The sequence below is a fragment of the Eptatretus burgeri genome, chromosome 3, assembly GCF_056783735.1.
Source record: "Eptatretus burgeri isolate ZD-2024b chromosome 3, Ebu_testis_v1, whole genome shotgun sequence".
NCBI lineage: Eukaryota > Metazoa > Chordata > Myxini > Myxiniformes > Myxinidae > Eptatretus > Eptatretus burgeri.
In genome coordinates this window covers 98394681-98422180 of record NC_140963.1, presented here as the reverse complement: position 1 = coordinate 98422180, position 27500 = coordinate 98394681, and the positions used below count along the sequence as shown (strand labels likewise).

Sequence of the window (27500 nt, the reverse complement as noted above, 5' to 3'; positions counted from 1 at the left end):
ACAATAATAATTTAATTCAAGACACACTTGAATCTTTCTTCACACGTACCCCGCCTGGTTCACATGCCTGGTTTGGCTTAATGGTTAGGGTGGTGGGCTTTGGATTCTAGGGTCCTGATTTCAAATCCTGCTCAGATGTTGAATTAATACCAGGTGGGGTTAACTAGGCCTTTCATCCTTCCGAGGTCGGCAAAATGAGTGCCAGCTTGCTGGTATACTGTGTCTGAGAGGCGATCCGTCCAGGATTGTGTCCAATAGCCAAGGAGACTGCTTAGGCAGCACCAATGCTCTGCACAGAGTATGGACCCAATCTCCTCCTCCTCCTCCTCCTCCTCCTCCTTTCTTCACAGTTGACAACAAAAAACATGGTAGTGTAAACACATACATCAATTTAAATCTAGATGAAGACAAATAAAACCAGAAAGCATTGGAAAATGCAAAGTCCAGCCGCGTCCGCTTTGTATTCAGACTTATTTTTCCTCCGTTTGCAAACTTGACGAAAACAGTTAAAAAAAAGAAAGAAAAAGAAAGACGATTTTGGTGACCTTGACGTTTTGACCTCAAAAGCAATTAGGCTTCAGTGACTCAATATGCAAACCCTCTTCAAATTTCAAGTCAATTGGATGAAAATTGACGAGTTTATGCAACCTTGACCTTTGACCTTTTGATGTTTAAAAAACAAAAAAAATCATTCGGCTTCTAGCTTTTGGTGAACCAATTCAGTGACGCACTATGCAAACTCTTTAAATTTCCAGTCAATCGGATGAAAATTGACGATGTTATGTGATGCCGACCTTTGACTTTTTGACCTAATTATAATTCTTGTCTTTTCGGTATTTCCATAATAAAGCTTTGTTGAAAATTTGATGACAAAAACTCAAATGGTAAAACAACTTACAGCCCAGACAGACACACAGACAGGCACAAAGGCACACAGACACACTCACAGAAGTGATTGCAAAAGCCCATCTCCGCTGCGTGAGTTACAGGCTGATGAGATATTATTAAACATGCTGCGAACATTACAATCAATATGAACATAATGAGTATTTTGAAACTCTGCTTGATATTCACTTGGCAGACTGGATAACGACGTCCATCAAACAAGAGATCACATTTGTCCAATTAGCTTTGTTTTTAAAGCACATTTGATGTAGGTGTCTCAAATAGTTCGGCCCAACTCATCGTACTGAGACATCACTGCCGAGAGAATCTTGCATATTAGTCCAACTCTTGTAAGTAAAATATTTTACAGCCATTATAATGGTTTTCCTTGGGCGAAACCATAATTATGTACAGCTACAGCTTGTCAGTGAACCAAATATGAAGTACTGGATTGCAAGTTACTTTTGACAAATAATGGGTTCTGTGTAGCTGTGGTTTGGACGAGAGCGTTTAGGAAATTGTAACAAATGGTACTTGTAATGCTTTGAGGATTCTTTTTCAAATGCTATTAATTATGGAACTGGATTTTACCAAGATTATTGCCTTCAATCCTGAGCAGCAGCAGCAAAAACCTCTAATTGAGCGGGTGTAAGAGCATTTTGAAGAACAATTCCAATTAAACAGTAATACACTTGAGGGAGGTGCTGACTCGTGCTGTTATGTTTCTCTTCTAATAAGTCATGGTTGTTTTGTGATTTCATGACATGATACAATGAACTTCAATGCAGGAGGAGGGGGCGATTAAGCCTATCTAGCGATTTCACTACACCCCTCCTCTTGAAATTCTCCCAACATGCCCATCCCCCCTTCCTCCAACCATCACATGCAGTCTTGCCAATTACTAGTCCTCCAATTAGATGTAGTTGTTGAAAAAGTTATAGTTGGTAAAATCAATTTAATTGCTAGTTTGAAATTTAGTGGTATAATATTGTAACGGAACTGCCCCAAGGGATAGCAAAAAGCATTAATTTTTTTAGTCGTTAGTTATATCCTGAAATATGTTTAGATAGGTGTTTTTTTGGATTTGTGTTAACAGGAAATTTGCCAGTACTGGGTGTGTAAAGAAGGGCTCAGACCCCATCCCTGCATCCCTCACTTCAAACTCTTCTCTCCTGATTGGTCACTTCCATCAGCATCCGATGTCTGGCCCAGTGTTCATTGTTTGTTTGCGTGGCCATGTGTTCTTCCTCCTGACAATCATACCGAAGCACGTACTCATTGGTTACTCATCGGAGTGTGGTGGAGTCTGCGGGCCTATGGGGAAGGGCATGGTGATGATGCATGGTGGGCGTGATGATGGGAGGAGTGGCCGTGGGGGTCGGCAAGGGATATGAGATGTGCGCGCCGCCTGAGGCGTCGTAGTAATGCTGGAGTCGGCCGGCTCGTGAGTGTACCGAATACGGAATAAAGGGGAGCCGCGGGCACAGTACGCCCGCGCTCGCACTCGTGCAACACAGCCCGGCTCGACTGTTCCTCCGCTTTGTGTCTGCCTGCTAAGCATCTTCCATTTCAGTACAGTACAGTTGGCGAACGAGGATCTTCGGATCGGCGTGTGTAAGGGCGGCAAATGACCCGTGCGGTTCCAAGCTACGGAGCCAAAGGTCTCGCCAGCGCGAATATGGCAAAGAGTCGGTGCACGGCAAACGTACGCGTGCCCGCCTTCGTCGGAATCGACTTCGGCCACGTCGAGTGGGCAACGTTCGTTCGTTTGGTTCATTTTCCTGTTCGTTTTGTCGAGGATACGCGTTTCGGCTCGAACGCGGCGTTGGACGTCGCGCAAGCTCTGGAGAATGTCCGAGGTCTCTGGTCGGGGCACAGCAGATTGTCTAGGGGTCATCCCGATGGGCCAGGCACGCACGGCCATGCGCACGGTCTGCGGCGCGGGTCGTGGGCGAGCGTGGCAATGCAATCACTCGGACGGCGGTCTGGGCTCTCGAGGTCGTCTACGGTGTGTGGGCCGAGGGTCATCGCCCATTGTTACGGTCATAGATGGCGGTGTGCGAGGCGATCCTTCCGTCCCGCGTCGAAACCTGCTTGCAATTGATCCGGAAATGACAAGATCAGTGGCGGGGGGGGGGGGGGAAGTGAGCGAGGCACGGATCGGGTGTCGAATTGAGTCCACTCGTGCTGGCCGCGCATCGCATTCGGCTGTGCCGTGCGAATTCACGTCGGAGGAGCGTCCGGCACGGTTCAGAGATCGTTTTATTTCTGGTCTGCGAGCAGCCATCCTACGGTTGACCGACATCACATTCGACTCGGCGGTCGCGACTGCTTCATCTGTCGAGCAGACACTCACGGATGTCCACGCTATTGCTGGCCAAGACGTAATGAGTAGCTCCAGCTGGAGCATGGCGGCTAGTCCCGAGGGCCACGCGGTGACCGCGCAAGTGCCGCAGGTCGCGCAGCCCGGAGTCCGCGCGATGGCTCAAGTGCCGCAGGGTGCTCGCGCGCCTAGCGGTGCGGGACGAGGGCACGCACCGCAGCATGGTCGCACCGGAAGCGAAGGGGCACCGCAGCACAGTCGCACCGGGAGCGAAGGGGCACCGCAGCAGGACCCCAGTGACCTGGAGATCAGCCTGCAGCCGGGGCATGATGATGCCGGCGAGCCGGAGCAGGAGCCGGGCTCGGCGAGCCGGACCCTTTTGGGTCGGAACGGGTTCCGGTTCGTGCCTCCAGATGTGCCAGTGCTCTCTTCGAGACCTTCGTCGAGTACCGAGGGCGAGGCTCTGGCGGCGGGGGCCGCGTCAATGCAGCGGGAGCCACCGTTCGTTGCTGCCTGTGACGGTGATGTGCGCTCCAGGAGCGGCGAGAGCCATATCAGCTCTCGCGATGAGTTCCCGCGCTTCGTTCGCGATGAGTTCCCGCGCTTCGGCAGGGTTCGTGAGGCAATGCGCATCGGTGTTGTTCAGGCAGCTTCAACAGGTAGCGGTGAGCCCGTGGCATTAGAGGGAGTCGCGAGTCGCAACATCAAGTCGGCAACCCAGAAACGGACTCGTGATGTGGGTTGTGGGTTGTTGTTCATGGCATATGTGTTTTTCCTTGCTCTAGTGATGCAGTTTAACGTTGTTGAAATAAATGCCAGCAGTTCTCATGTGAAAGTGCATTTGGCGGGGATCAGTCAATGGAGTTGGTGTTATGATCAATGTGATGTGGGGGCGAATAAAGAAGGTTTATTGGCCTCCAGTTGCCCCAGGCCGCAGGTAATTGCTTTGTCATGTGCTGGGATTTTATCAAAAAAGCGCGCTGTACGGAAAAATGAATTCGCAATGGTTCAAATGTTATTCCTATTGATTTATAACGAGCTTATGGTTGAAGTGGGGTTTAAATGGAATTACTACCGTCTAACTGCCGTGTGGGTCTCGGAGATCGACTCGGAGCCGGGACTCGTGCGCTGGTCGGCGTTACCCCCACCTCTGCTTTCAGCGAGGTCAGACGTGCCTGGCGCCTGGGGCGTGGTTCTCTGGGTGCGCTCAAGGCCGTTTTGGCCATGCGGTGGAATCTCAACTGATTATGGTGCGTGGGGGTTGGGGAGTGTTTGTTGCTTCCAGCCAAGGGTGCTGTTCAGCGCCCCCACCAAGGTCGGTTGGGTCTGGCGGTGGCGCCGCTGGTTCCAGACAGCGGGGGTCCGGCCTCGAAAGGTTTATCTGTTTCAGGTCTGCCTGGGGGCGGTTTTGCTGCGTCGTGCTGCTGTGCTTCTCCAGTAGCTCGCTTCCACGCATTATATGATGTGATGTGCTGTTATACTTCGCTGTTTTCATTTTATTTGCATGATTATTATACTGAGGTTCTTCGTGTTGTCTATGCTTCTTATAATACTGATCATTTAATAATCATACTTTTAGGGGGGAGGAGTGTGGTGGAGTCTGCGGGCCTATGGGGAAGGGCATGGTGATGATGCATGGTGGGCGTGATTATGGGAGGAGTGGCCGTGGGGATCGGCAAGGGATATGAGGTGTGCGCGCCGCCTGAGGCGTCGTAGTAATGCTGGAGTCGGCCGGCTCGTGAGTGTACCGAGTACGGAATAAAGGGGAGCTGCGGGCACAGTACGCCCGCGCTCGCACTCGTGCAACACAGCCCGGCTTGACTGTTCCTCCGCTTCGTGTCTGCCTGCTAAGCATCTTCCATTTCAGTACAGTACAGTCGACTTGACAGTCATTGAGTTTCAAGGGTCCGGCGCATTGGAGGGCGCATGTAGTGACCGTTTGTACTTTGAACATCAGCAGCCATTGACATTCAAACTGGGCCTGGCCGGGGTGGGAGAGGACATCACACGATTCCCCTGTCTGAATCAAAGCATGGCTCACATAAAGATAGTTGGCCTCAGGATGCGAGAGAAACAACATCATGTCTGAGAGTTTGTTGGGGGTGCTGAGTTGTGAGCATCCATGCTGAGATCTGGGCGTTGGCTGGGACGCTGGGCTGGAAACATCCCTGCGTCTGTGCTGTGTGCTGCTGAGACTACCGGAGCTGGGATGCGCCAAAAGAGACATCCTCATCCGCAGCCTGAGATACAGCTGCCAGAGCTGTGCTGAGCCAGTGGAGGAGTCAGCAACCCAGCGGAAAAGGAAGTCCAGGCCATTATGCCATCCATTGAGGGACTGACTGCTTTCCCTCTCTTCCTTTCTTTCTTTCTTTCCCTCCTTGTCCTCCATGTTCTCCATGTTTTCCATTGTTTGTCAGACATAGTTTTGTAAGGAAGTGAAAGACAGTAGGAGGATCTAGAAACAAGTGAATGAATTTGTGGTTTCTTTCATTCTTTTATTGAGCTCAACCTTCTCCCTCCTTCTACTTTGTTTGTTTTATTCAGTAAATGTTTTTCATGGGGTTCTTTTTTTTTTTTTGAACTTGGGGGAAAAATGGGGAAAAATTGAAACTTGGCACATGGCAAGTAGTACTCATGGCAAATAAGTTTGATTTTTTTTTTCTGATAGTTACATATGTAGAATTACATATGTAGAACGTATGTCATAGTTACATACATAGTTACATACATAGTTACATATCATAGTTACATATGTATTCTACATATGTCATAGTTACATATGTAGAACGCTACATCTGATCAGCATGCAAATTTTGAGGGTCATCTGTAGATAAAATGGTCCACAGAAAAAAAATTTTGGTGACATCATCGTTCACTTGATTTGGCAGCCATAAAAAAACCTTCAAAAATCTTCTTCTCTGAAGTGGCTGAACAGATCGAGGCGAAACTTGACAAATATGACCGCGTATCCATGAGGAAAAAAAGTTTCACACACATATGACATCATTGGTCGCCTGGTTTGGCAGCCATACTGGATTTACCCTAAAACCACAAAAAATCTTATTCTGCAGAACAGCTGGACAAATCGATGGGAAACGTCAAACAAATGTTCCTCAATCCATGGGTGTAGAAGTTTGTTAAGTAATAATTGATAGGTCACATGGTCTGGCAGCTATATTGGATTGAAGAAAATATTAAATAATGTTTTCTCTGAAACCGCTTAATCAATCGATGTGAAACTTCACAATTGTGATCTACTAGTGATGGGGAATACATGTTTTATATTTCAACTTGATCGGATGCATGGGCTGGCAGCCAGAATTATTTAATACTTTTGATTTTTTTGTTTTTTTTGAATGAGGTTCACTTGGCTGTGTCTTGAGAGTTTAAGGGTAGAGGAGCAGCAGCTGAAATGCGATTCCTATCCAGGTTCCTCCTGATGACTTCATCTTTGCTTTTTGCTTGTTCGGGTTCCTTCTGATGACTGTAGGACTGCATCTCTTTGGTCTTCCATTTGATTTGAATTGAATTAATTTTAATCCCATTCTGAATTCAATTGAAAAATTAATAATAATAATAATAATAATATAAAAACCGTCATGGGTCAGGGTCAGGTGTCCGATCAAAGCAGGGTTACATCAATGTGGGACATATCGGTACGCGTTCATGACTGCCAGCAGTTATAAAGTGGCAGTTCTAGTTATGTCTCTTATTAATTACGTAATGCACCAGTATACAAATGCCACACAAAATACACAATGCAAATTTCGTCTGAATCCGTACACAACTTTTTGAGATATCGTGCTATACTGTATATCGTTTTAGCCCCATCACTCCACTCAATGGTGAAGAATCACTTTTAAAATTCTTGGCTCCAGATCCAGACCCAGATTTTCACCAAAATCGAATCATTTCTTTGGTGTCACACAACCAAACTCTCCACCATACTTCATCCGAATCTGTCCGCAACTTTTTGAGATATCCTGTTCACAAACAGACAAAAAAAAAACAGACAGACATTCGCTGGCAGAGATAGTAACGCAAAATACAAAAGAAAACGAAACTTACAATGTTTAGGAGTAAGTCACGTTGAACATCTTTTATAGACAACGCATGTGCGGTAATCTTTCCAACAATGTCCAACACATAATGCAACATTGCAAGTGGTGTACAGATAACTTGTTCACAAGTTATCTGTTTGTTCCTCTCAAGAGTTCCTATCAGTGCAAACAACACAATCGCTTTTCTTTCAGTTTGGGAGTTTCTCTGGTTTCAAATGGTCAGTTGTACAGTAAAATCTAAATGTGCCAGACAGTAGTCTTCCTCACGATCCAGCACCTGGGTCCAAACACTGAGCCAAGCAACACTACCTCCATCAACATTGTCGGAATAATCACCGGACAAACTGCTTTTTGAAAACTCCGACCTCCTTCCTGAAAACTCTGAATCACTTGCTTGTATAATAAGTTGAATTGTCGCTATTTCATAATCACTCATGCCCTCACTTGATGTTGCCATTTAAAAAAGGAACTCATATTTAAGACCCGTCGCTTCCAGAGGAAATAAATAAAAAATTTCCTTTTACCCTTTAAAAATAGTGTGAATGAATTATTGAATAACAGTTGCTTTTTTGTTCATATCCTTTTCGACCGGACATTCATTGACGACGGGATGGACAGATGCAGGGACTGACAGACGCAGACAGGGATGGATGGACGCACGCACGCTAATACCAAGCTCCTTTTGTATTACAGATGCCAATAATACCATATTCCACAAGCGAGAATTAATTTTGGCCAAAAAACATCGACCTTACAAACAAAGCTGGAAGGCAATACATTCTAAACGAATTATTGAAGACCATGCTGAACATACCCTCATGTCGACAAATAGGAACAAACAATACAAATTGTTGAACAATGATGTCAGGCCATAACTGGCCAACAGCATGTTCCCATGGAGCCACTATTATGGCCCACCACACGCAAACAGTTGTCCCAAAATTGACCAAATTTTCACATGCACATCATGAAATCTCCAAATTGTTTTGTAGCAGGAGCTGGTATTGATGTGTGTTTTACTTTGAAGTTTTACAATTGTAAACATCCTTATATTTGTGTGAAAGAAAGGGGAAAAAAAACACCCATCCTGTTTCAATTGACATGGGGCTTTTTTTTTTTCCAGATAGAGTTGTATTATATCTGCCAAGATAGTTCCGTGAGTTGTTCAGAATGAGGTGTCATTTGCACCATTTCGTGGTATGCTGACATATTTTTAAAATTTTTCTCAAGGGAGTTTGTGTCTGATGGTATTCCATTCTCGAAGTTACAAAGATAAGAATCCTGTTTATGTTTAATGTTGTATCCCTCCTTCTACAATGTTTATGCAGGTAAAGGAAAACAAGTCCTGTAGAAGAGCTAGAAACCCAGAATCGACGAGAAAATAACAAAACAATGAGAGAATTGTGGAAAAGGATGCAACGCACACAGACAGAAGGATAAAGGGGATACAGAGAGACACAAAAGAAGGACCCTTGGGGGGGAAGAGTGGGCATGAGGAAAAATGAGATCTCGGGGAAGGGGAGGAGGAAACAAAGGTGTACAGGCTGGATAAAGCTCAAACATAGCAAGAAGTGGAAGGGATGAAATATATTTTTATTGGAATTTATATAAATTTATATTTTCTTTTATGAAAATATAATATTTTTCAGGGATGAAATATAAATGGAGCAAAAACTAAACAAAAAGAGGATGATGGAAATGGGGGAAAACAAGAACATGTTTTTTTTAGACCAGACTAGATCTGTGACTTGCTGCAGGAATCGTGTAAACCTCGGAAGAGTCGGAAGTGAAGACCCGCTGGGCTGGTTACTTTGAGTAGCTGTACCAGGCTGACCCACGAGCTGTTTAGTTGGATGTCAGAGGTGTAACTATCCCTATTGCTGACCCTCCGATCAAATGTGATCCACCTTCATTTGTGGAAACACGGGCTGTGGTGAAATGATTAAATGGGGGTAAAGCTCCTGGGATCTGTGGTACCCAACTGCACTGATTTCTACCCTGCAGTCACAGAAGATGTCACAGTATTTGCATAGTGACGTGATTGACTGCATCCTTTTTCAAACTTGATTGACATTTAGCTACAGCACATGATATGAGAATGAACAGGATGGATGTGTACCTATCGAAAGAAAAGCTAAAATGGACTTTTGGAAGTTTTTTTTTTTTTTGTGAAAGCAACTGTTGACCTGCCGGCGGTGATTCACAGCAGGGTTTTACAACTGCTCCAGGTCGGGCCTCGCCATCACCGCCTACCTCGGCTATCGATGCCGTATCATCGCAAGTACAGCAAGACGATCTTGAATCTTTGGATGCAGTCAGTATGGGTTCTCTCTGCATACATTATACATACAACTGAAAATGATGTGAGAATCATAAATGTTCCGACAAATCTTGGAGAGAAAAAGCATTGGGCCTAATCAACCACATGTGACTAATTTAACAAAGATAACATATGGGGAAAACAGTCGCTCTTTTTCATTTTTGGATTGCAACAAATTCCCTTGGGTTGAATGATCTGTTCAACAAGATGCTGTGTCCTGCTCTCCCTGCCATCACTTCCACTCAGAAGCAAGCTATGCTGAGGATTCATTTGCCAATAAAGGTGTGCAGAATTGGAAGATCTTTGAGAAATTGTCTAAACATGCCGTTTCCCAGGTTCATTTGGAATGTATGGAAAAATGGGAATTCTTCAAACATAGCGAAGAAACGGGATCAGTCGTGGTGAAGCTTTCGGAAAGTCATAAAAGCACCTTTGAGAGAAACAGGGATTACCTTGCAAAGGTTTTTCGATATTGTCAAGATACTTTCAAAGCTTGGCTTACCATTTTGTGGGTGCAATGAGGGAAACGAAGCTAAATTGAATGGGAATTTCCTTGAATTTTGTGATTTATTTTCAAAGTATCACAAAACTTTCAAGAAGTTGCAGGCTAACCCTATTATCCTAACTTTCTTTCATTTCAAAACGAAGTGCAATAGATCTGTGCAGATTTAGTTTGCAAATGAATTGTACAGGCAGTGAATGAGATCTGGGGTTTTTTTTTTTGCTACAATGGCAGATGAGGCCAGATTGTTTAATGTAGAGAAGTTTTCAGTTTGTATCAGACAAAACAGAAAACCTCAAGATCGGAGAAATGTTCCTGCGCTTTGTCAACTGCTCGTCTTCCAAAAATGCAGAAGGCATTTGTACTGCCTTCAAGAAAGCTTTGGAGACGGATGGATTGCAGAATGTGCCAATAGTTTCCCAATCTTATGATGGTGCTGCGGTCAGGACAGTTTGGAGCTGGGTCAAGATTCACACCCAGGCTAGACAGCTTTGAGATGAATGTGCGTACCTCTAGGAGTCTGGGTCCTCCTGCCAATGCATTGCATCTGTGATTTCAAGTACACTAACACTGTAACTATACTAACAGGTGGTAAATTTGGAAGTCAGACCAAACTACCAATTATTAATATTAAGTCCCCTCCCCCCCCCTTCCAAAATAGAGACGTCAAACTATGCCGATGGTGAAATGGGTCATGAGAATGGATAGAGGATCACCTGAGGAAGTGGACATCCATCTTGGAAGCTCTAGAGGAAGAATGACATTGAATAGACTGAGGAAGTTGGTTCCATGGGTGAAAAAAATGAGGAATAAATGAATGGAGGTGGCAGTGAGCCTTTGTTTTGGAAGTTTCAAAAGAAGTGGGTTATTGGTGAAATGCTCTAACCTTTAGGGAACGTGTGGTTGGGGGGAGGGTCAGACTTCAGAGAGAGCATACGGTGCAGGACCACAATGGAGGTGTCAAATACAGCGAGACCACCAACCTGCCTTTGATACAGGAATAACAGACCAAGTGATTGAGCTTCGTCATCGGAGATTCCAATAATTTTGTTGGCCGAAGTGTCCAGGATATCGAGATGAGAAAAAAATGAGGCTTAGTTTCCAGCCCATAGGATGTGAGGCTGGGAATTCATCGAGCTGCAGATGAAGGCCTTGTAGGTTTTAGAAGTTCGGATTTGCCAAGTAATGTCCTGACATGATGGAGAATACCCAGTTGGCAACTGTTTCAGAAGCTTACTCGAATATATAGTTTAGACAATGAAGTTTGTGGCTCATGGTGACATCCATAAGTTGAATAACTGAAATTCTTCAGGCAGTTTGTCGAGAAAGCAGATGGAAGAGTTTGCCAAATGGTCTTTTGGAAAAGCAAAGTGAAAATATTAGATTTGCCATGTTAGAAAGACATTCCAAGTATTGGACCAGCTCCTGATTCTTGATAGAATCAGGAGCTGGTCCAACACCAACTGCCTAATATCTGAAGGATGTGGGATTATAAAGACTTAGAAGCACCCGCTCCCTCCGGGACCCGTCAAAGGGGGGGTCATGTTATTTTATTTATGCCTATTTTACTCCAAGGGGTCCCAGGATTACACACCCAAAAAATGGTTGCGATCAGTTCAGCCATTTTTGCGGTACCTGGGAACAGACAGACGGACAGACGGTGAATCTTCCTCTAGTTCATGTGATCAGACATGATCAGGAATCATGTTTCAGATCAGATCAGACATGATCAGACAGACGGACAGTTTCAGGAATGGAGGTGATCAGTTTTATCTCGGAGACGGTAACAAGCAAATGGTCTCTGGCAGAATGTGAGCACCATTGAGGGAAAAGGGCTGGGTGTTCATATGACAGGGCAGGAGGTGCAGGACCAGAATATCGCCAGTAAAGCACTGTAAGGCCACCAATCTGCCTATGTTGAGCAATAAGCAAACCCTCAGATTCAGTTTTCTTACATGAAATATCAATGGTGTGTTCGGCCTTGCGTTCTTGGACCTCAAACTTGAATGGGGTGGTGGGGGGGGGGAGGGGGGAGTGGTTATAGGAATCAGCAGAACATCCCACGGTATGGAGTGTATTTTAAGAGATTTTATGGGAAGATATCGAAAACGATTTCAACATGGCTTCATAAAGACAAATGCGGGCAATAATTATTGTGCAATACATTCGAGTGTTATGAAATTAGTTGATTTTCTCGTGTCTGTTCAGGTGTCAGAGGACTTGTGCTGACTTCCATCAATATGGATGGTGGCTTTGACTGTCTCCCATCTCCACCTCCCCAACGCTGCATCTCTCCTAGTTTCCTTTACCTTGCAATTCCACATATTTTTCCATGGTTTCATGGGTTATCCTATTTCTTTCCTTATCTACACCCACTGTCCCTTGCACTACCTTGCGTATGAGATATTAACAATATCCCTTTTACTCTTTCATTATACTCTGTTTGATATGATATGAGGAGTACATCATTGCTTTAATGGGAGTGCAAGCCTGTGCTAAAGATTTTTTTTCTTTTACTCTGAATTGCATTGCCTGTCGTTTTAAAGGAGGTTTTTTTTATTATTATCAGTAAACTAAATGCATTTTTAGATATAAAACATCAAAGATCACACACAAGGTCAACACAAGGAACTTCAATGAAGGAGGCCACGAGGCTCATAAAGCCTATGCAATACTGCCAACACTCATACACCCCTCTATCGCCGCTGCTTTCGAGATACCTATCCAGCTCTAGTTTAAATCCATCTATTGTCTCTGCTGTCACCACCTTTCCAAGGAGACCATCCAATGCATTCACCACTCTTTGAGTGAAACACTCTTGTCTCAATGTTGTCTTAACTCTACTCTTCTTTCCCCTCCAAAACCACACTGGATGGTGTGATGGTTGAAACGTCCGCTCTGAGTTTGGGAGGTCATTGGTTGAAACCCGGGGCGAGTCATATAGCAAAGTCTCTTAAAGAGTACTTGCTGCTTCCTTGCTTTATGTTTCGCATTTAAAAGAAGAGGGCTTGGCCAAACAATGCTGGGAAGGTGATGGAAAACCACCCAATAAAACCATTGCCAAGTAACTGCTTCGTTAGCACCAACACTTTGTGAAGAGTATGGCACATCAAAATCAATCTTTAACCTCAAGCTGTATTCCCTGGTTCTATCCCTGTCAATTCTGCAGAAAAACACTTCTACACTTATTCCTTCTTTACCCTTCATTAAATTAAACACCTCCATCAGATACCTCACAATCACCTCCTTTCTCATGTATGAAATCCTCTCTCCTCCAGCAACTCTTCATAACATAGTCTAGCGAGCCCTGGAATCAATGTAGTTGCTCCACGGTGTCCCCTCTGTCTCCACGGTGTCCTTCCTCGGATGTGGTAACCAAAACTGTTTGCAGATGAGGTCTCACTAAATTCTTATACAGCATTAACATGAACTACCTTGATTTGTAATGCAACCCCCTATGATTACAACCTAAATCCCTGTTACCTTTACCCATTGCTGCCTGGCATGCTTACCACCCCCAAACATATATCTATTACCACCCCCAGATCGTTCTGTGTGATACACTCCAACATTTCCCTTTGCATCATGTAATCTCTATTTTCATTGTTCTAACCAATCCCCAGCCTGGCATTGGTTTAGCGGTTAAGGTAGCTGGCTTGGGACCTTAGGATCATGAGTTTGAGCCCCCTGTTCACTGTTGAATTAACACCAGGTGGGGTTGACTCAGCCTGTCATCCTTCCAAGGTCGGTGAAATGAGTACCAGTGTACTGGGGTAATAACCATTTGGGGTAACCTTCGTTGGAGTGGTGACCCATCCAGGACTGTACTTGTTAATGAAACTGCCTCGGCAGCCCTATGTGCCTTTATGGCATGAACAGAATGGTATTATTATTTTTATTATTATTATTATTATTATTATTCTTATTCTTATTAACCCATCCGCAACATCTTGTATTGTGCACATTGATTTATGTTATCCTGTATCTGCCAATGTTTTACCAAATCTCTGAAAGTATCAAGACTTTCCTAAATCTGATTCCCCACACTCCCCATCCCCAACTATGTTGTCCACCTTAACTCTAAGCTTTGTGTCACCTCCAAGTTTGTAAAGCCGACTCGTAACCACACTGTCCAAATCATTGATGAATAATAACGATCCTGGAACTGATCCCTTGGGTACTCCACTACTTACCTCTTCCCAGCCACACATCCTCCCAATTGCAGCCACTCTATTTCCTATCACTAAGCTGTAGTTTCCAAATCCAGTTGGTAACTCCACCAACCAGTCCTAAAAGCATCTATATGGTGTTGCCTTCTGAAAGTCTAGGTACATTCTACCCACTGCACTTCCCTCATCCACCAAGTCAGAAACTGCTTCAGAGAACACCAATAACTCGGTTAAGCGTGATCTGCATTTAGTAAGTCCATGCTGACGACATTTAATTAACTTGATCTTATTCAAACGGTTCCCTATCCATTCCTCAATTAATGTCTCCAACGTCTTCCCCACAACCGAAGTTAAAATAACATGTCGATTGTTCCCCAATTGATTATTATCTGGATCCTTTCTTCTCTGGATGTAATCGTGTTACATTTGCTTCTCTCCAATCCCCCCGGTACCCGTCCTGACTCCAATGAGCTGGTAACGATTTCGGTTGACATCACGCTTATCTGCTCCACCACTTCTCTCTCGATACTCTTGAGTGCATATTTTCTGGTGTTTTATCTTCTCTTTGTTTTCCTTGCTATTTCTTCACATCCTCCACTCCGACTTCGATCTCCTCTAAATGGCTTTCCCCACCTTTTCAATAGATATCCTCGGCTATGGGTAAATCCACTGACTGTTCTTGTGCAAATGTTGACGCAATCTAACTGTTTAACAAGCTTGCCATCTCACTTTCTCGACTAACCAACATCCCTGTGCTATTCCTCATTTGGACCACACTTTTCTTCACCTGTTGTTCATCCCTTATGCACTTAAAGATGAAACTTTTCTCCATCATGGTTCAAGCAGTATGATGACTATGCAAAGCAATTTCATCAAATAAATGTATTCACTGTTGTACTATGTGACAGGATGGTGTCGAGGTAGCACACTTACCTTTTAACTGCCCATCTAGGTTTTGTTTCCTGCTATATTCCTCACTGTATTCTATCGGATTGTTGCTTCGCATGTAGCGTATTCCATCACAAAGTGAGCGCCATCCTCGGATTGATCTGAAGCCAGATGTCCCATCTGATAACATTAGCAAACAATAAAATATCCCACGGTTAAACACCCCATCCTCTATCTTTTGTAAAGAGGAAGCCATTGTTAGTGGTATCCTGAACAAATTACAGCCATAAAGTGCAGGGGTACAGCATCGGCAGCACGGGCAGACTTCAGTAACATAGTTGCCATCTCCACCGCTTTTTGGTGGTGTTCTACCGCTTTTTGGATACTTCAAGAGCCTTCCGATTTTATTGCCCAACGAGAATAGTACTCGGTAGAGTGCATACCTCCGCCACATAATGCCTGATCCACGAGAACATGTTGGACGCAATCAATACATTTTTGAAATGTCAGGCTAAGTATCGTTTTTGGCTCGATCTCTCAAATGGTGAAGAATCACCTTAAAAATTAAATAATTCTTCCATCCAAATCTAAATTCGGATCTTCACCAAAATTGAATAAATTCTTCCTTGTCACACACCCAACATGTCCACCATGTTTCGTCCAAATCTGTCCAGAGCTTTTTTGAGATATCGTGCTATATATCGTTTTTGGCCCTATCTCTCAATGGTGAAGAATCACTTAAAAATTGGAGTAGTCGGATCCGGATCTTCATCAAATTCTAATCAGTTCGTCCTTGTCACACACCGAACATGTCCACAAAATTTAATCCGGATCCGTCCACAACTTTATGAGATATCCTGTACACAAACAGACTGAAAGGGGTGAAAACATATCCTCCTTTGCCTTCGGTGGTGGGGGTAATAATAGTGAAAAATACTGCTTTCACAAAATAATGTTTCATCGAAGTTTTTAACAGATTTTCATGTGATAAGGTAGGTTTCTGTTGGCCTTTGAGTAGTTGCCCTCAATGCTGCATGAAAAATCATAACCGTAATGTCATTGCATTTGATTGGCAACAACCACTATTCAAAGTACGTGTGTGACAGCAAATGACAAACAGCTGTCCGATTTACAAGCATTATTGATCCGCAAAATGTAAGATGTTTCTAAATGTTTGACATGTAACTCAGAGTAAAGCATTGTACCAATGAGAACAGCGCACGTGCTGTGTTAGCCGGATGCACAAGTCACGCGCACAGTACGTGCACGAATCTTCGTGCGAGGTCCCAAGAATCCTCGCGAGGTATTTGCAGTAGATCTACATAAAGTCTGTGTTGGCGAGTAAGTCATGGCCAAGTCGAAGTTCATCTTTAAATTTGAGCTTATATTCGACTCATTGCATATACCGGGCGTAGTGGCGTGCGCCTGTAATCCGGCTACTCAGAGGCTTGGGTTGGAGGATCGCTTGAGGACGGGAGCTCTGCGCTGGGCCGTGCTATGAGAGGGTGTAGGGCAGCCCGGAATCATGGCGAAACCAAATCCTTATCCCTGTGTCGTAAGAGGCGACCAGGGTTGCGTCAGGAAGGGCATCCAGCATAAAACCTATGCCAAATCAGTATGCGGATCATAACGGATGATCCGCTGTGGCGACCCTTCACGGGAGCAGCCGAAAGACGAACAACAACATTCGACTCATTGCATCACATGTTATACAATGTAAAATCCAAAATATATTCAGGAGTTATATGTGAATGAAAACAACTTTCATTCATGAGAAAAACATGATTATTTACTTTAATTTTGCATCAAAGAGTGTCTTATGATGTACAAATTTATGGTTAAAAGTACAAAATTTTCCTTCCATGGAAGTGGGGACAGCTCCTTCCCAGCTCCCCCTCTAATGGCCACTTCGCTCCATCGCACCACGAGCCTTTCCATCTTACTGATTTTTCTTCTCTTAATATTGACAACTATGCAGTGATGATGCAACCAGTGTGACAATTTCAAAATTGAATATCTGTGCAACAGGTATTGGCCAACGACGATAGCGATGCTGTACTTGTGATTTGTTGAGGATATAGCAGCACTTGTTAGCATAAGCCTGGTGTTGTCTTAGTGGTTAGGGTGGTGGCTTTGGATCCTCGGGTCCCGAGTTCAAGCTCCGTTGGCCGCTGAATTAATACACCAGGAGGTTGACTCAGCCTGTCGTCCTTCCGAGGTCGGCAAAATGAGTACCAGTGTACTGGTAAGGGGGACTCTGCATCAGCAGCATCACCGCGTCCCAACCAATGTTACAACCAGCAGCGACAGGCTGCACTCGATAGAGAGCATGAAATTGCATGAAATTCACTTTATCGTCAGTTCATGCTTTAAGAGTGTACTTTGGTGTAATTTGTGTTTGATGAGCTTGTATAAATGCCACATCAAGTTTGCACTTCTGGGTCCTTCTAACAGCTTGAGATTTGCCACTGAGTGATGTCTTGATTTTACCTTCTTTGAAGATGATTTCAAGGACGCTTCATCGTTTATATTGTTGCTACTTTTTATCTCAAGTGTAGGGGTTCTCGACATATTACTGACACAAAAGGGCAAGGGTTGGTTGAGAAAATGAAAAATTGGAAAAATGGAAGGGAGAATGAAGGAGAGGGTAGGAGGGTGATTTAAAATAATTCCTCTATTTTTGTCTCGAATCAAAGCACGAGTCCGAACATCCATTGGATATCATACGAGACGGATGTTGTGAAATCAAGATACTATTTTTCATGATTGTATGTTTGTATTTATCCATTTATATGTTTGTTGATCTGTGCTTTTCATTGTTTGTGGATTGATTTATAATTTTAAATAATGCAAATTTCAGCACTTTGAATACTACGAATAATAATAATATGAGTAATAATGATAACCTTGCTCTGTTTAGCTTCTCAGACTTGCATCAGTTCCTTAATGGGTTGCAATATCTTTGTGCCTGCAAATCTGTAGCATGTCCTCGATATCGATCATTTTTTATGAGTACATTGAGTGCTGCTCTTGTCTGATGAATGCATCTGGATGGATGGAGAAATGATTATCGTTTACTGGAATATTCCACTCCCTCCAGTGATATTTGTTCATAAATATAACTCGTTATCCAAGGTTTCCCTTATCAGATGTTAACCATATGGTAAGACGAAGCCAATCTCGGTAACTCATTTTGTTTTATCTAATTTAAAGTATTTATTGCACGCATTATTACCTATATATTGCTATGGGTCTGGGGGAAGTGTGGATGATTTGTTAGACCATGGACACCATCTGGGGCAACTAAATGTGGTAGGGTCTGCGCGCCCAACTCTCACATTACCTTCCCAGTGATTTAGTTATCCCAGATGGGGAACCATGCTCTCGACTTCCTACCTTTGTTTACTTATTATGTGCGGCTGTGCGAATCCATATGCGGGACGTCTCGTCTGCGAATCTAGCACAGTGAATCAATGGGGTACAACCTCCCATCTATTTATTACATGCTATGTCTAACCATTGGTGGAGACTGCAAATCGAGCAGGTTGAAAACAGTTTATAAAGGAGGAAGAGGGATTTTTACAAGTACAAATATTTATAGAATGCAGTGTCACAAAGAACAGAACTTAGACCTTATGCACTTAAAGAACCCCTTTGAGAATCTTAAATTATTTCTATACACAAGACAGGTGCACCTCATTCACTCTGTGGAAATTAGAGAAAAAGAGGTAGAGCAAGATAAATAGTTCAAGGCACAGGGTCAACCTCTTTACTCACTCAACCTGTGGGTTGACATTGGTCCCAAAGTGATGGGGAGGAAGTAAAGGGAGCAACGGGAGGGTGATGCGGTGCAACATGTCGGGAGAGGTGTGGTGTATGCAATGTAGGCTCTCAATCAAAGGTGTGACATGCGTGTCAGTTCCTCGTTCCAGATGGGTCAACAGGGTAATCATTGATAGTTCTCTTTATCGCTCTCTTGTGCATCTCAAGAAGACAAATTAGAAGGTAGAAATAGAAAGGAAAGATCAGGTAAAAATAGAAAGGAAAGATCATGTAAGTCAGTTTGTAAGGCCACTGCATCCCAAGGAAATCATGCCACCATTCACTCTTGGAGCCTCACTCCAGTGCAGATGCTCTTGCAAAGTTCCTCAGACCAAGCAAGCAACTCTCGGAGGCAAGCAGGCAGGCAGGCTCTCGTGGTCTCTCGTTCTGTTCCTTAGTCGCAAATCAGCCTGTTCTTTGGAACATACCATATTTTTATGGGGCTCGAAGCGAGGCATAGCTTCTGGGAGCAAAGGTCGCTGGAACAAGCTTTGACCTTTGCATGTTGCGTTTCCATTGGTGTGCGAGGCCCATCGGCACTCAGAGATTTGGCTTAGTAATGCTCGTCCAGCTGTCATGGTTCTCTCCTTTGTCCTTGTTCGCCTTGCGCTTCTGTTCACTCTTTGTGCAGAAATAGCGCAGATATGGCTTTGAATGTCAGTTTTGTACTGTGATTTAATGCGTGGATGTTGTCATGTGGGCATGGTTTACACTGTGTGCAGGTGCAGGTGAGGAAAGGTTTAAGAGGGATTGGGATAAATGATTAAAATGGATTGATGACTTGAGGGATTGCAACTGAATGATGGTGGTAGGGATTGGAAGGGATTGATGATGAGAAGGGTTTTTCGGAAGATACGGGGAAGGAGAGGTTTAAGAGGGATTGGAAGAGATTGATGAAGAGAGGGATTTTAGAAAAGTGCAAAATCGCAAAGGGGAATGAACCTGCTAAACACGCACAAAACCTTTCCCTTAGTCCCTTTTATTAGGGGAAAGGTAAGCCAACTAAACACAATTACTATTGAAATATCTAAACTAAGGATCCCTTATGTGTTGAGTGCCACAACCCAGGGTCTTTCCATAACCACAACAACATATTACCCCCATTTGTATGATTTTACCTTTCTCTTCCTTCTCCTTACTTATCTTCGAACAAGCCTCTTTCCCTTCTCTCCACACCTCCTCCGATACTCCATGATTCTCCTCTCCATATATATATCTCTCTCTCTCTCTCTCTCTCTCTCTCTCTCTCTCTCTCTCTCTCTCTCTCTCTCTCTCTCTCTCTCTCTCTCTCTCTCTCTCTCTCTCTCTCTCTCTCTCTCTCTCTCTCTCTCTCTCTCTCTCTCTCTCTCTCTCTCTCTCTCTCTCTCTCTCTCTCTCTCTCTCTCTCTCTCTCTCTCTCTCTCTCTCTCTCTCTCTCTCTCTCTCTCTCTCTCTCTCTCTCTCTCTCTCTCTCTCTCTCTCTCTCTCTCTCTCTCTCTCTCTCTCTCTCTCTCTCTCTCTCTCTCTCTCTCTCTCTCTCTCTCTCTCTCTCTCTCTCTCTCTCTCTCTCTCTCTCTCTCTCTCTCTCTCTCTCTCTCTCTCTCTCTCTCTCTCTCTCTCTCTCTCCTTCCCATCACCCCTTTTTCTTTCCTTTTTCTCAATTTATATTTTATCATTTGAGCACCACCACATGCCCCTTCCCCAAACAGGCTTGGTGGTTGAGTATTCAAAGCCTTTTTGCATTGTTTTCACTATAATGGATTCGTTTCTCATGACTGCTCAGTGGAAATTTCCACACTCTCCGAGAATTATGACCTGTCCAGGATTCATTCTTGCCTTAACGCATTCATGGCTTGTTGTTTGCCATTGTGTTGTCTGCACAACGGGCTCATAAGCATCAATCCCTCTGCATATATAATAACTGGATAGCCCCCACAGAAATCAAGGCCAGTGCAATAACTGAACTACAGAAAGCAGAAGATCGACAAGCAAACAGCAGCGCAGATGGAAACCAGCAGACAAGCTTGTGAATAGACAAGATCAGATACAGTAGATAACAAGGATATCAAGGGTACGTTTAGCGAATGTAATGAGGTGGCAGCAGGCCATACTATGAAAGAGGAAAGGACCGGAGTGAAGAACAGGCATGGATGGAATTGGGAAGGCGATTTCATCGATGTTAAACTGGAGATAAGTCGAAAAATTGGAATTTGGAAGTGTACCAAGAAATGGTGACTGGATGATTATAATGAAACAACTTGGTGAGAAAAGAGCAGGCCCTGCGCTTTATATGCTTCAGCTTCCTGAACTTCAGGAGTCCCGTTAAGTATGACTTTGGAGAAAGACAGAGTTGAGAGTGGAACTGGACAAAAAAGGTGCTGGAATGGCTTATTCGTAAAGAATACATTTTCTTCCAGAGTTATTCCAATTCAATGTGACTTGTGGAAATGATAATGATGTAGGACCATTTTTGCAAGGCTTTAATAAGTTAATAATAAAACCCAGTGACCACCGAGCAGAGGAAAAAAAAAGCATTATCTATTATTCTATGGCTTTTGTTTTGTGGTTTCATTATTTAGCTGGTACGTATTGGTTTTCGCTGCCGAGAAACGACAACAACTTGATTCTCGACTATCCTCAGTAGGATAAAGGATAGGTTTCATTTGATTTGATTTTTGCTTCCTTTTATTTCATCAAGTCCTGAAACATAATGAGTGAAACAACTTATGGCAAGATTATGCCACAAGGGTAAACAAATACATGGTCTGGTGATGATAAAGCTCTGAATAGCGAACCTCGGAGTGCTGTGTTTAGCAGAAAATTAAACTAATATTTCATAGTCTGGTGGGGATACACTGATTTGTTGAACAGTTGTGGATTAAGCAGCTGGAATTTTAAAGTGTGTGTGTGTGTGTGTGTGCGTGCGTGCATGCGTGCGTGCGCACATGCACGCGCGCATGTGTATACAGTACATTTATTTTTTAGCATTAGTCTTGCAAAATTTCTTGCCATGAGTGGAACACAAAAACAACTTTGGTGTGATTATTTTTTTTTAAATATAAAGTCGAGGCTCATAGAGACAGACCAACAGAGAAACAGAAGGGATTTTAAAGAAGTACTCATACTTGTGCCCAATGCTCGAGACAGAGAGTTGGTTATGCTGAAACAGTTTATTGGCTATATAAACAAACAAACACACAAAAAGTGCAGATTAACACATGACAATACACTAAGAGGAGTGGCAGGGAGAAAGTGGGATGAGGAGGTCAGTCAGAGTATAAAAGATCAGGAGGGAGTGGATTTAGAGAATCCCTGCGTGAGGTTGCAATGGGCAGGACTTTTAAAAGGCTGGAGGGAAGAACCAGAGGAAATAATCTCCGGGAATTGGTTTCACAGCAAAGAGAGAAGTGGGATGCAGGAATGAAGGTGAGAATAAAGCTTAGACTGAGGAAGGTTAACTTGGTGTGAGTTTTCGGAAGAATATATATGTATGTATATATATATATATATATATATATATATACTTGCATGCGGAGGGGGAGGGGGTTGGGGCAAATTCATTTTGTGCCCCCAGCGAGTAATATCCCTTCCCTCTTGCATGGGTCAGTAAGCGACGTGTACTGTAACAGGTGAAGATTGCAAGTCGTCTACCCACCTTGGTGGGGCTGGGGATGGAATTATTATGTGTCGATGTTCTTAATATGACCTGGCCTTGGGTACCCCCAGCATGTCTGCAAAATTGGGTGGAGGTCAACCAAGCCATTATCAATTATATAAGGTTCAGCCATAAACCCACACACATACATTCAAAAAAAAATTGATGTGCCATACTCTTTACAGTGTGTTGATGCTGAAGAAGTTTCTTGGCAAGGATTGCACTGGATGGTTTGTCGTTGCCTTCCCAGCATTGCTTGTCTGTGCTCTATCCTTTTAAATGTTGAGCGTCAAGCGAGGAAGCAGCATGTACCATTTTTATAAAGTCTTTGGTGTGACTCAGACAGGGTTTGAACCATTTGAACCACTGACCTCCCACTCTTAAAGCGGTAACCCTAACCATTGTACCACCGAGTCTGTCTGCCCATCTGTCTATCTGTTATAGTTTGATGTACTACATACATGTACACAAGTTCTGTTATTTACAAGTTCACTGGTACTCATTTCACTGACCTCAGAAGGATGACATGCTGAGTCAACCCCATCTGGTGTCAATTCAGCAGCTAACGGGGCTCAAACTCAGGACCCTAGGATCCTAAGCCAGCCACCCTAACCACTAGGCCAACACCAGGGTTATATACACTCGTGGCATGTGCTTACAGATTGCAAGCAGATATTGGGGTGCATCATACGTGCAGACATAGTAAATATACATTTTAAATATACTTGTTGGGTCTGATCAGTTTACTCTGGGGAGGAGCTTTTGCTCCATGCTGATGGGTGTCATGGGGACCTACTCCTATTGAGGAGTGGTCTAATTGTATGACCATGCATTCAGGCCCTTTGGGGATTTGGATGTGTGTGTTTGATTGACCATGTGTTTCGAGCTGAGGTTCATGTGCATGCTCACGGGACAGTCTTGTTGGACTGTGTACTTTGGCCTGGGGTCAAGGTGCACGTCCCAAGCCATTTAAATGTTTTGACTTTTTATTTTTTTTTACTTTTTTTGTATAAATAGGCCTTCCTCATAAGGTGAGGGCCAACACATCTGAAACACTTGGCTGGATGTTCCCCCCTCAGGGTAGATTGTCTATATATTTGCGAATTTGATTCTCTTCCTGGTATTGGCTGCAGTATTATCATATGGAGATATCGAGGGCTGTCGCTCTGCTAAAATCATGCCTAATAGGTAGAGCCTATTCAACTGTTTAGCCAGCAGAGCATATATATGTATATGTATATGTATATGTATGGTTGGCTCCACCCTCTGAAAGTTTACACTGAATTCCCGTTTCTTCCAGTAATATACACTCCAAAAAATTTATTCTTTGATGTGAGACATCGACGATGAAAATAATCAATCATCTACGATCAATTTACGATCAAAAGATCAAATCATGATGTTAACTTGGTTCTTTTAAACTATACGATGCATGTATATTTGAGGTGTATATTTGGTGAAGTTAGCTAAGATGGAAACCTTTTTTCTACAAACTCTTCTTTCACCCTGAGAGTTATGTTGTTAAATCGGAAGTAAAATTACCTTTAAATTGATGTATGGATTGTATTTGTACTATGTTCAGTTTTTGAATGATTTGTGCATTTGAGAGGTCACGTGACTCCTCCTTCGCTGATTTTACTGATCATGGTAAGGTATTAATTGACAAAAAATAGTTACTTTCTCAATTTAGTGATGGACTATGCAAATCCTGTTCAACCTTCAAGTTAATAGGATGTAAATTGACAATTTTTCAGTTAAAAATTAATGATTTTAGATGTTTGACCTTGAGTTTACCTTTGACCTTTTGATCTCAAAAATAGTTGGTTTCCCAATTCAGTGATGTACTATGAAATTGCTGTTTAATTTCCAAGTCAATTGGATGAAAATTGTCAATTTTTCAAATAAAATTTGATGATTTAAGAAGTTTGACCTTGAGTTGACCTTTGACTTTTTAACCTCAAAAATAGTTGGTTTTCCAAATTCAGTGACGCAATTTGCAAATCTTGTTAAAATTTCAAGTCAATCGGATGGAAAATGACGATTTCAGAAATTTGACCTCAAGATGACATTTGACCTCAAAATCAATACGCTTCTCACTTGACACTAACTTAACCACTTAGTGAAGTTTCATGACGATCGGTTTAGAATTGTGACCTGTAGGTAACAAACAAACAGACAAACAGATAGAATAACAAAATCGACTGACCAATATACTTGAAAAATCTTTGATTTTGTAAGTAACAGACAAACAAACAGACAAACAAGCCGGTTGGCAGCAATGGGTCGCCGAGCATGGAAACTATAAGATATAGAGCAAAATGGATGTCATATAGCGGAGAGGGAATCACTTTAAGATTATGCATTTCAAATCTCATCCAGTTCCATCGACTGATAACTACTCGGTATCCATTTGAATGAAAAGTACCGAAAATGTGGTTTGAAATCGGAAATCCCCAAAGTTCGAGGGGGTGCTGTGGGTGAACAAAGATCTAAATCGAAAATCCGGCTCGATCGTTTGTGCACAATTTATTCCAGATAATTAGTGTGAATTTTCATGACCATCCGACCATAACCCTAGGAGGAGTAGCATTTGGCGCAAAGGCACCTCCAGCTCTCGCATATTATCAATTTTTGCACTAATTGACCTTTGACCCCTGACCTAAGCGAAATCAGTCAATATGTCCTGAGGCAAAGTTGTAGTGCTCATTGAGTACCATGAACCTGCGAAGTTTCATTCATATCGATGCACTCACCTGGTTGCTAGGGGGCCTTCAATTTTTGCCAATTTCCGCGCATACCCTAATTGTAGGGGGTGCTGCGGGTAAAGTATTCTATATATCACAAAAACCGGAATATATTTGATAGAGCATCACCTGTAGATCATTCGTGCCAAATTTCATAACCCTACGTGGGATAATGGCTTTCGGAATTGATTTCGCGTGAACGGTACCGATTTTGAAGGTTTTTTCAGTTGTTGCTGGGGAACCAAAGCGTCCCTAGCAACCATCACAATTTCCAAAGCACTAGGTCATAAGATGTACCGACCACCCGAGTTTGGTCAAAATCCGCCCACGTTTATTACCAATTATGCTGATGACAAACGAACAAACATCCAAACAAACAGACAGAATTACTGACAATAAGGGTCACCTATTTCGGCGACCCAACAGAATAACAAAATCGACTGACCAATATACTTGAAAAATCTTTGATTTTGTAAGTAACAAACAAACAAACACTTCACATATATGTATGTGTATGTACGTACACACACACACACACACACACACACACACACACACACACACACACACACACACACACACACACACACACACACACACACACACACACACACACACACACACACATCAGTGGGTTATGCTTGCTATCTGCAAGCAGATACCGGAGTGCATCATCCGTGCAGACATAATAAGTACAAGTTTTATATATTTGAGGAAGTGGATTGTGAAAGAGCTTGATTTCTTTGATGAAGTGAATTGTGCAAGCAGTTGAATAAATCTAGTTGATCAAGAATGACTGATCAGAATGAGCTCTTGATTTTACAGTTTATAGCGATTGTAATTTTTAATGTTAATACATCAAAAGTTATTAAATAAAACTATTGTTTCCTGATGAATGCGTTTCTCGGCAATGAAGTTGAAAGAAATTGTGATCATCATATTCTCGTACCTGTTCCAACATTGTACGTTGTTAACAGCAGAGCCAATTTGAGTTCTCATCATTTTAAGTTAGCATCTTTCCTTTTTGATGTTTTGATTAAATTTAAATTAGTAATTTTTGTGTTTGAGGTTCTCGCGATTATATGTCTAGTGTTGGTTCAATTCCCGACCCGTCGATAAATGCAGTACATACTTTCAATTTATAGTAAGATGAAGAAGGCATGCCTCACTGAGTGCACAAAATGCTGCTTTGAAGCATCAATTGACCATATCACACAGCTGGCTGTTAAAACACTGTAAATTGTCGAGCCAGTGATTTTCCTTTTCCAAAAAAAATTATAATTCAATTTCATTTAAAAAAATTTGATTTCATGTTCTCTCTGGGCCTTTTCCCCAGACCACTCCCACAGGGTGAGGGTCCAAATGTGCCTCACCTATCTGTGTTTCTGCCCCTCTTTCTCCGCAGCATCCCTGGATGGTGTATTTCACCATCTGGGCAATGCAGAAATGCAGGGAATAATAAAATGATTGTTTATGTTGATGTTTTGGTAATTCTTTTTGGCAATCTCATGTATTTCGATGATTTTGTAATGCAGGATATTGCATTTGCGTTCAACTTGCCATGGAAAACAATTGTTATATTCAGGTTTTCCAGCAATACCGATTGCTATCACAGTGTAAATATGCATTGATTGAAGCATGTTCTGAATGTCTTGATCATTGTAATATAAGTGGGGATTCGTTATCACCAGGGTGCCTTATACAGAGATCTGACTTCATATGGAAACATGAAATAGTTAAAATATGCACTGTAACAATTACCATTGTACACCACCTGTAAATGACAATAACATACACTTCTTTAATCATCCTGCCATGAAACCTTTAAAAAACCTTGGAGAGCAAGCATGTCTGTGAAAAATTACCTGATGTGCCATATGTCTTTAGTCAAGTAGCCTTCCTTGAGCAGGAATGAAGCTCCACCAGCTGACTTTTATTTTGGATATTTTCGTTTACGAACGTTTAGGGACAGTTGTGATTTGTTTTCCCCTGGAATCGTTGCATTGAGTTACATCGATACGCAATATTTCCCCTTTCTAGCCCTTGCAAGATGCATGGCCAAGGCATTATATGACTCAAATCTGGATGTTTAGGAGACGGTTTAAGCTCAGTGGCTATGAGAAAAGAGGAGTCTGTGACATCTGCATCTTTG

At 42.9% G+C, this 27500-nt stretch overlaps 1 protein-coding gene across 7 annotated transcripts in view; it reads left to right on the top strand.

The window, feature by feature from the left end:
* Positions 1-27500, top strand: part of MCTP1 (multiple C2 and transmembrane domain containing 1) — a 265879-nt gene that overhangs the window by 28639 nt on the left and 209740 nt on the right. The window contains exon 1 of one of the 7 annotated variants that reach the window (XM_085874638.1): positions 22262-22375. The exons of the other annotated variants lie outside the window; for them this stretch is intronic. Coding sequence (XP_085730764.1) covers positions 22277-22375 — 99 coding nt within the window. The 5' untranslated portion in view covers positions 22262-22276. Of the gene's footprint in view, positions 1-22261; positions 22376-27500 lie in introns of those variants that run through there. 7 annotated transcript variants of the gene reach the window in all.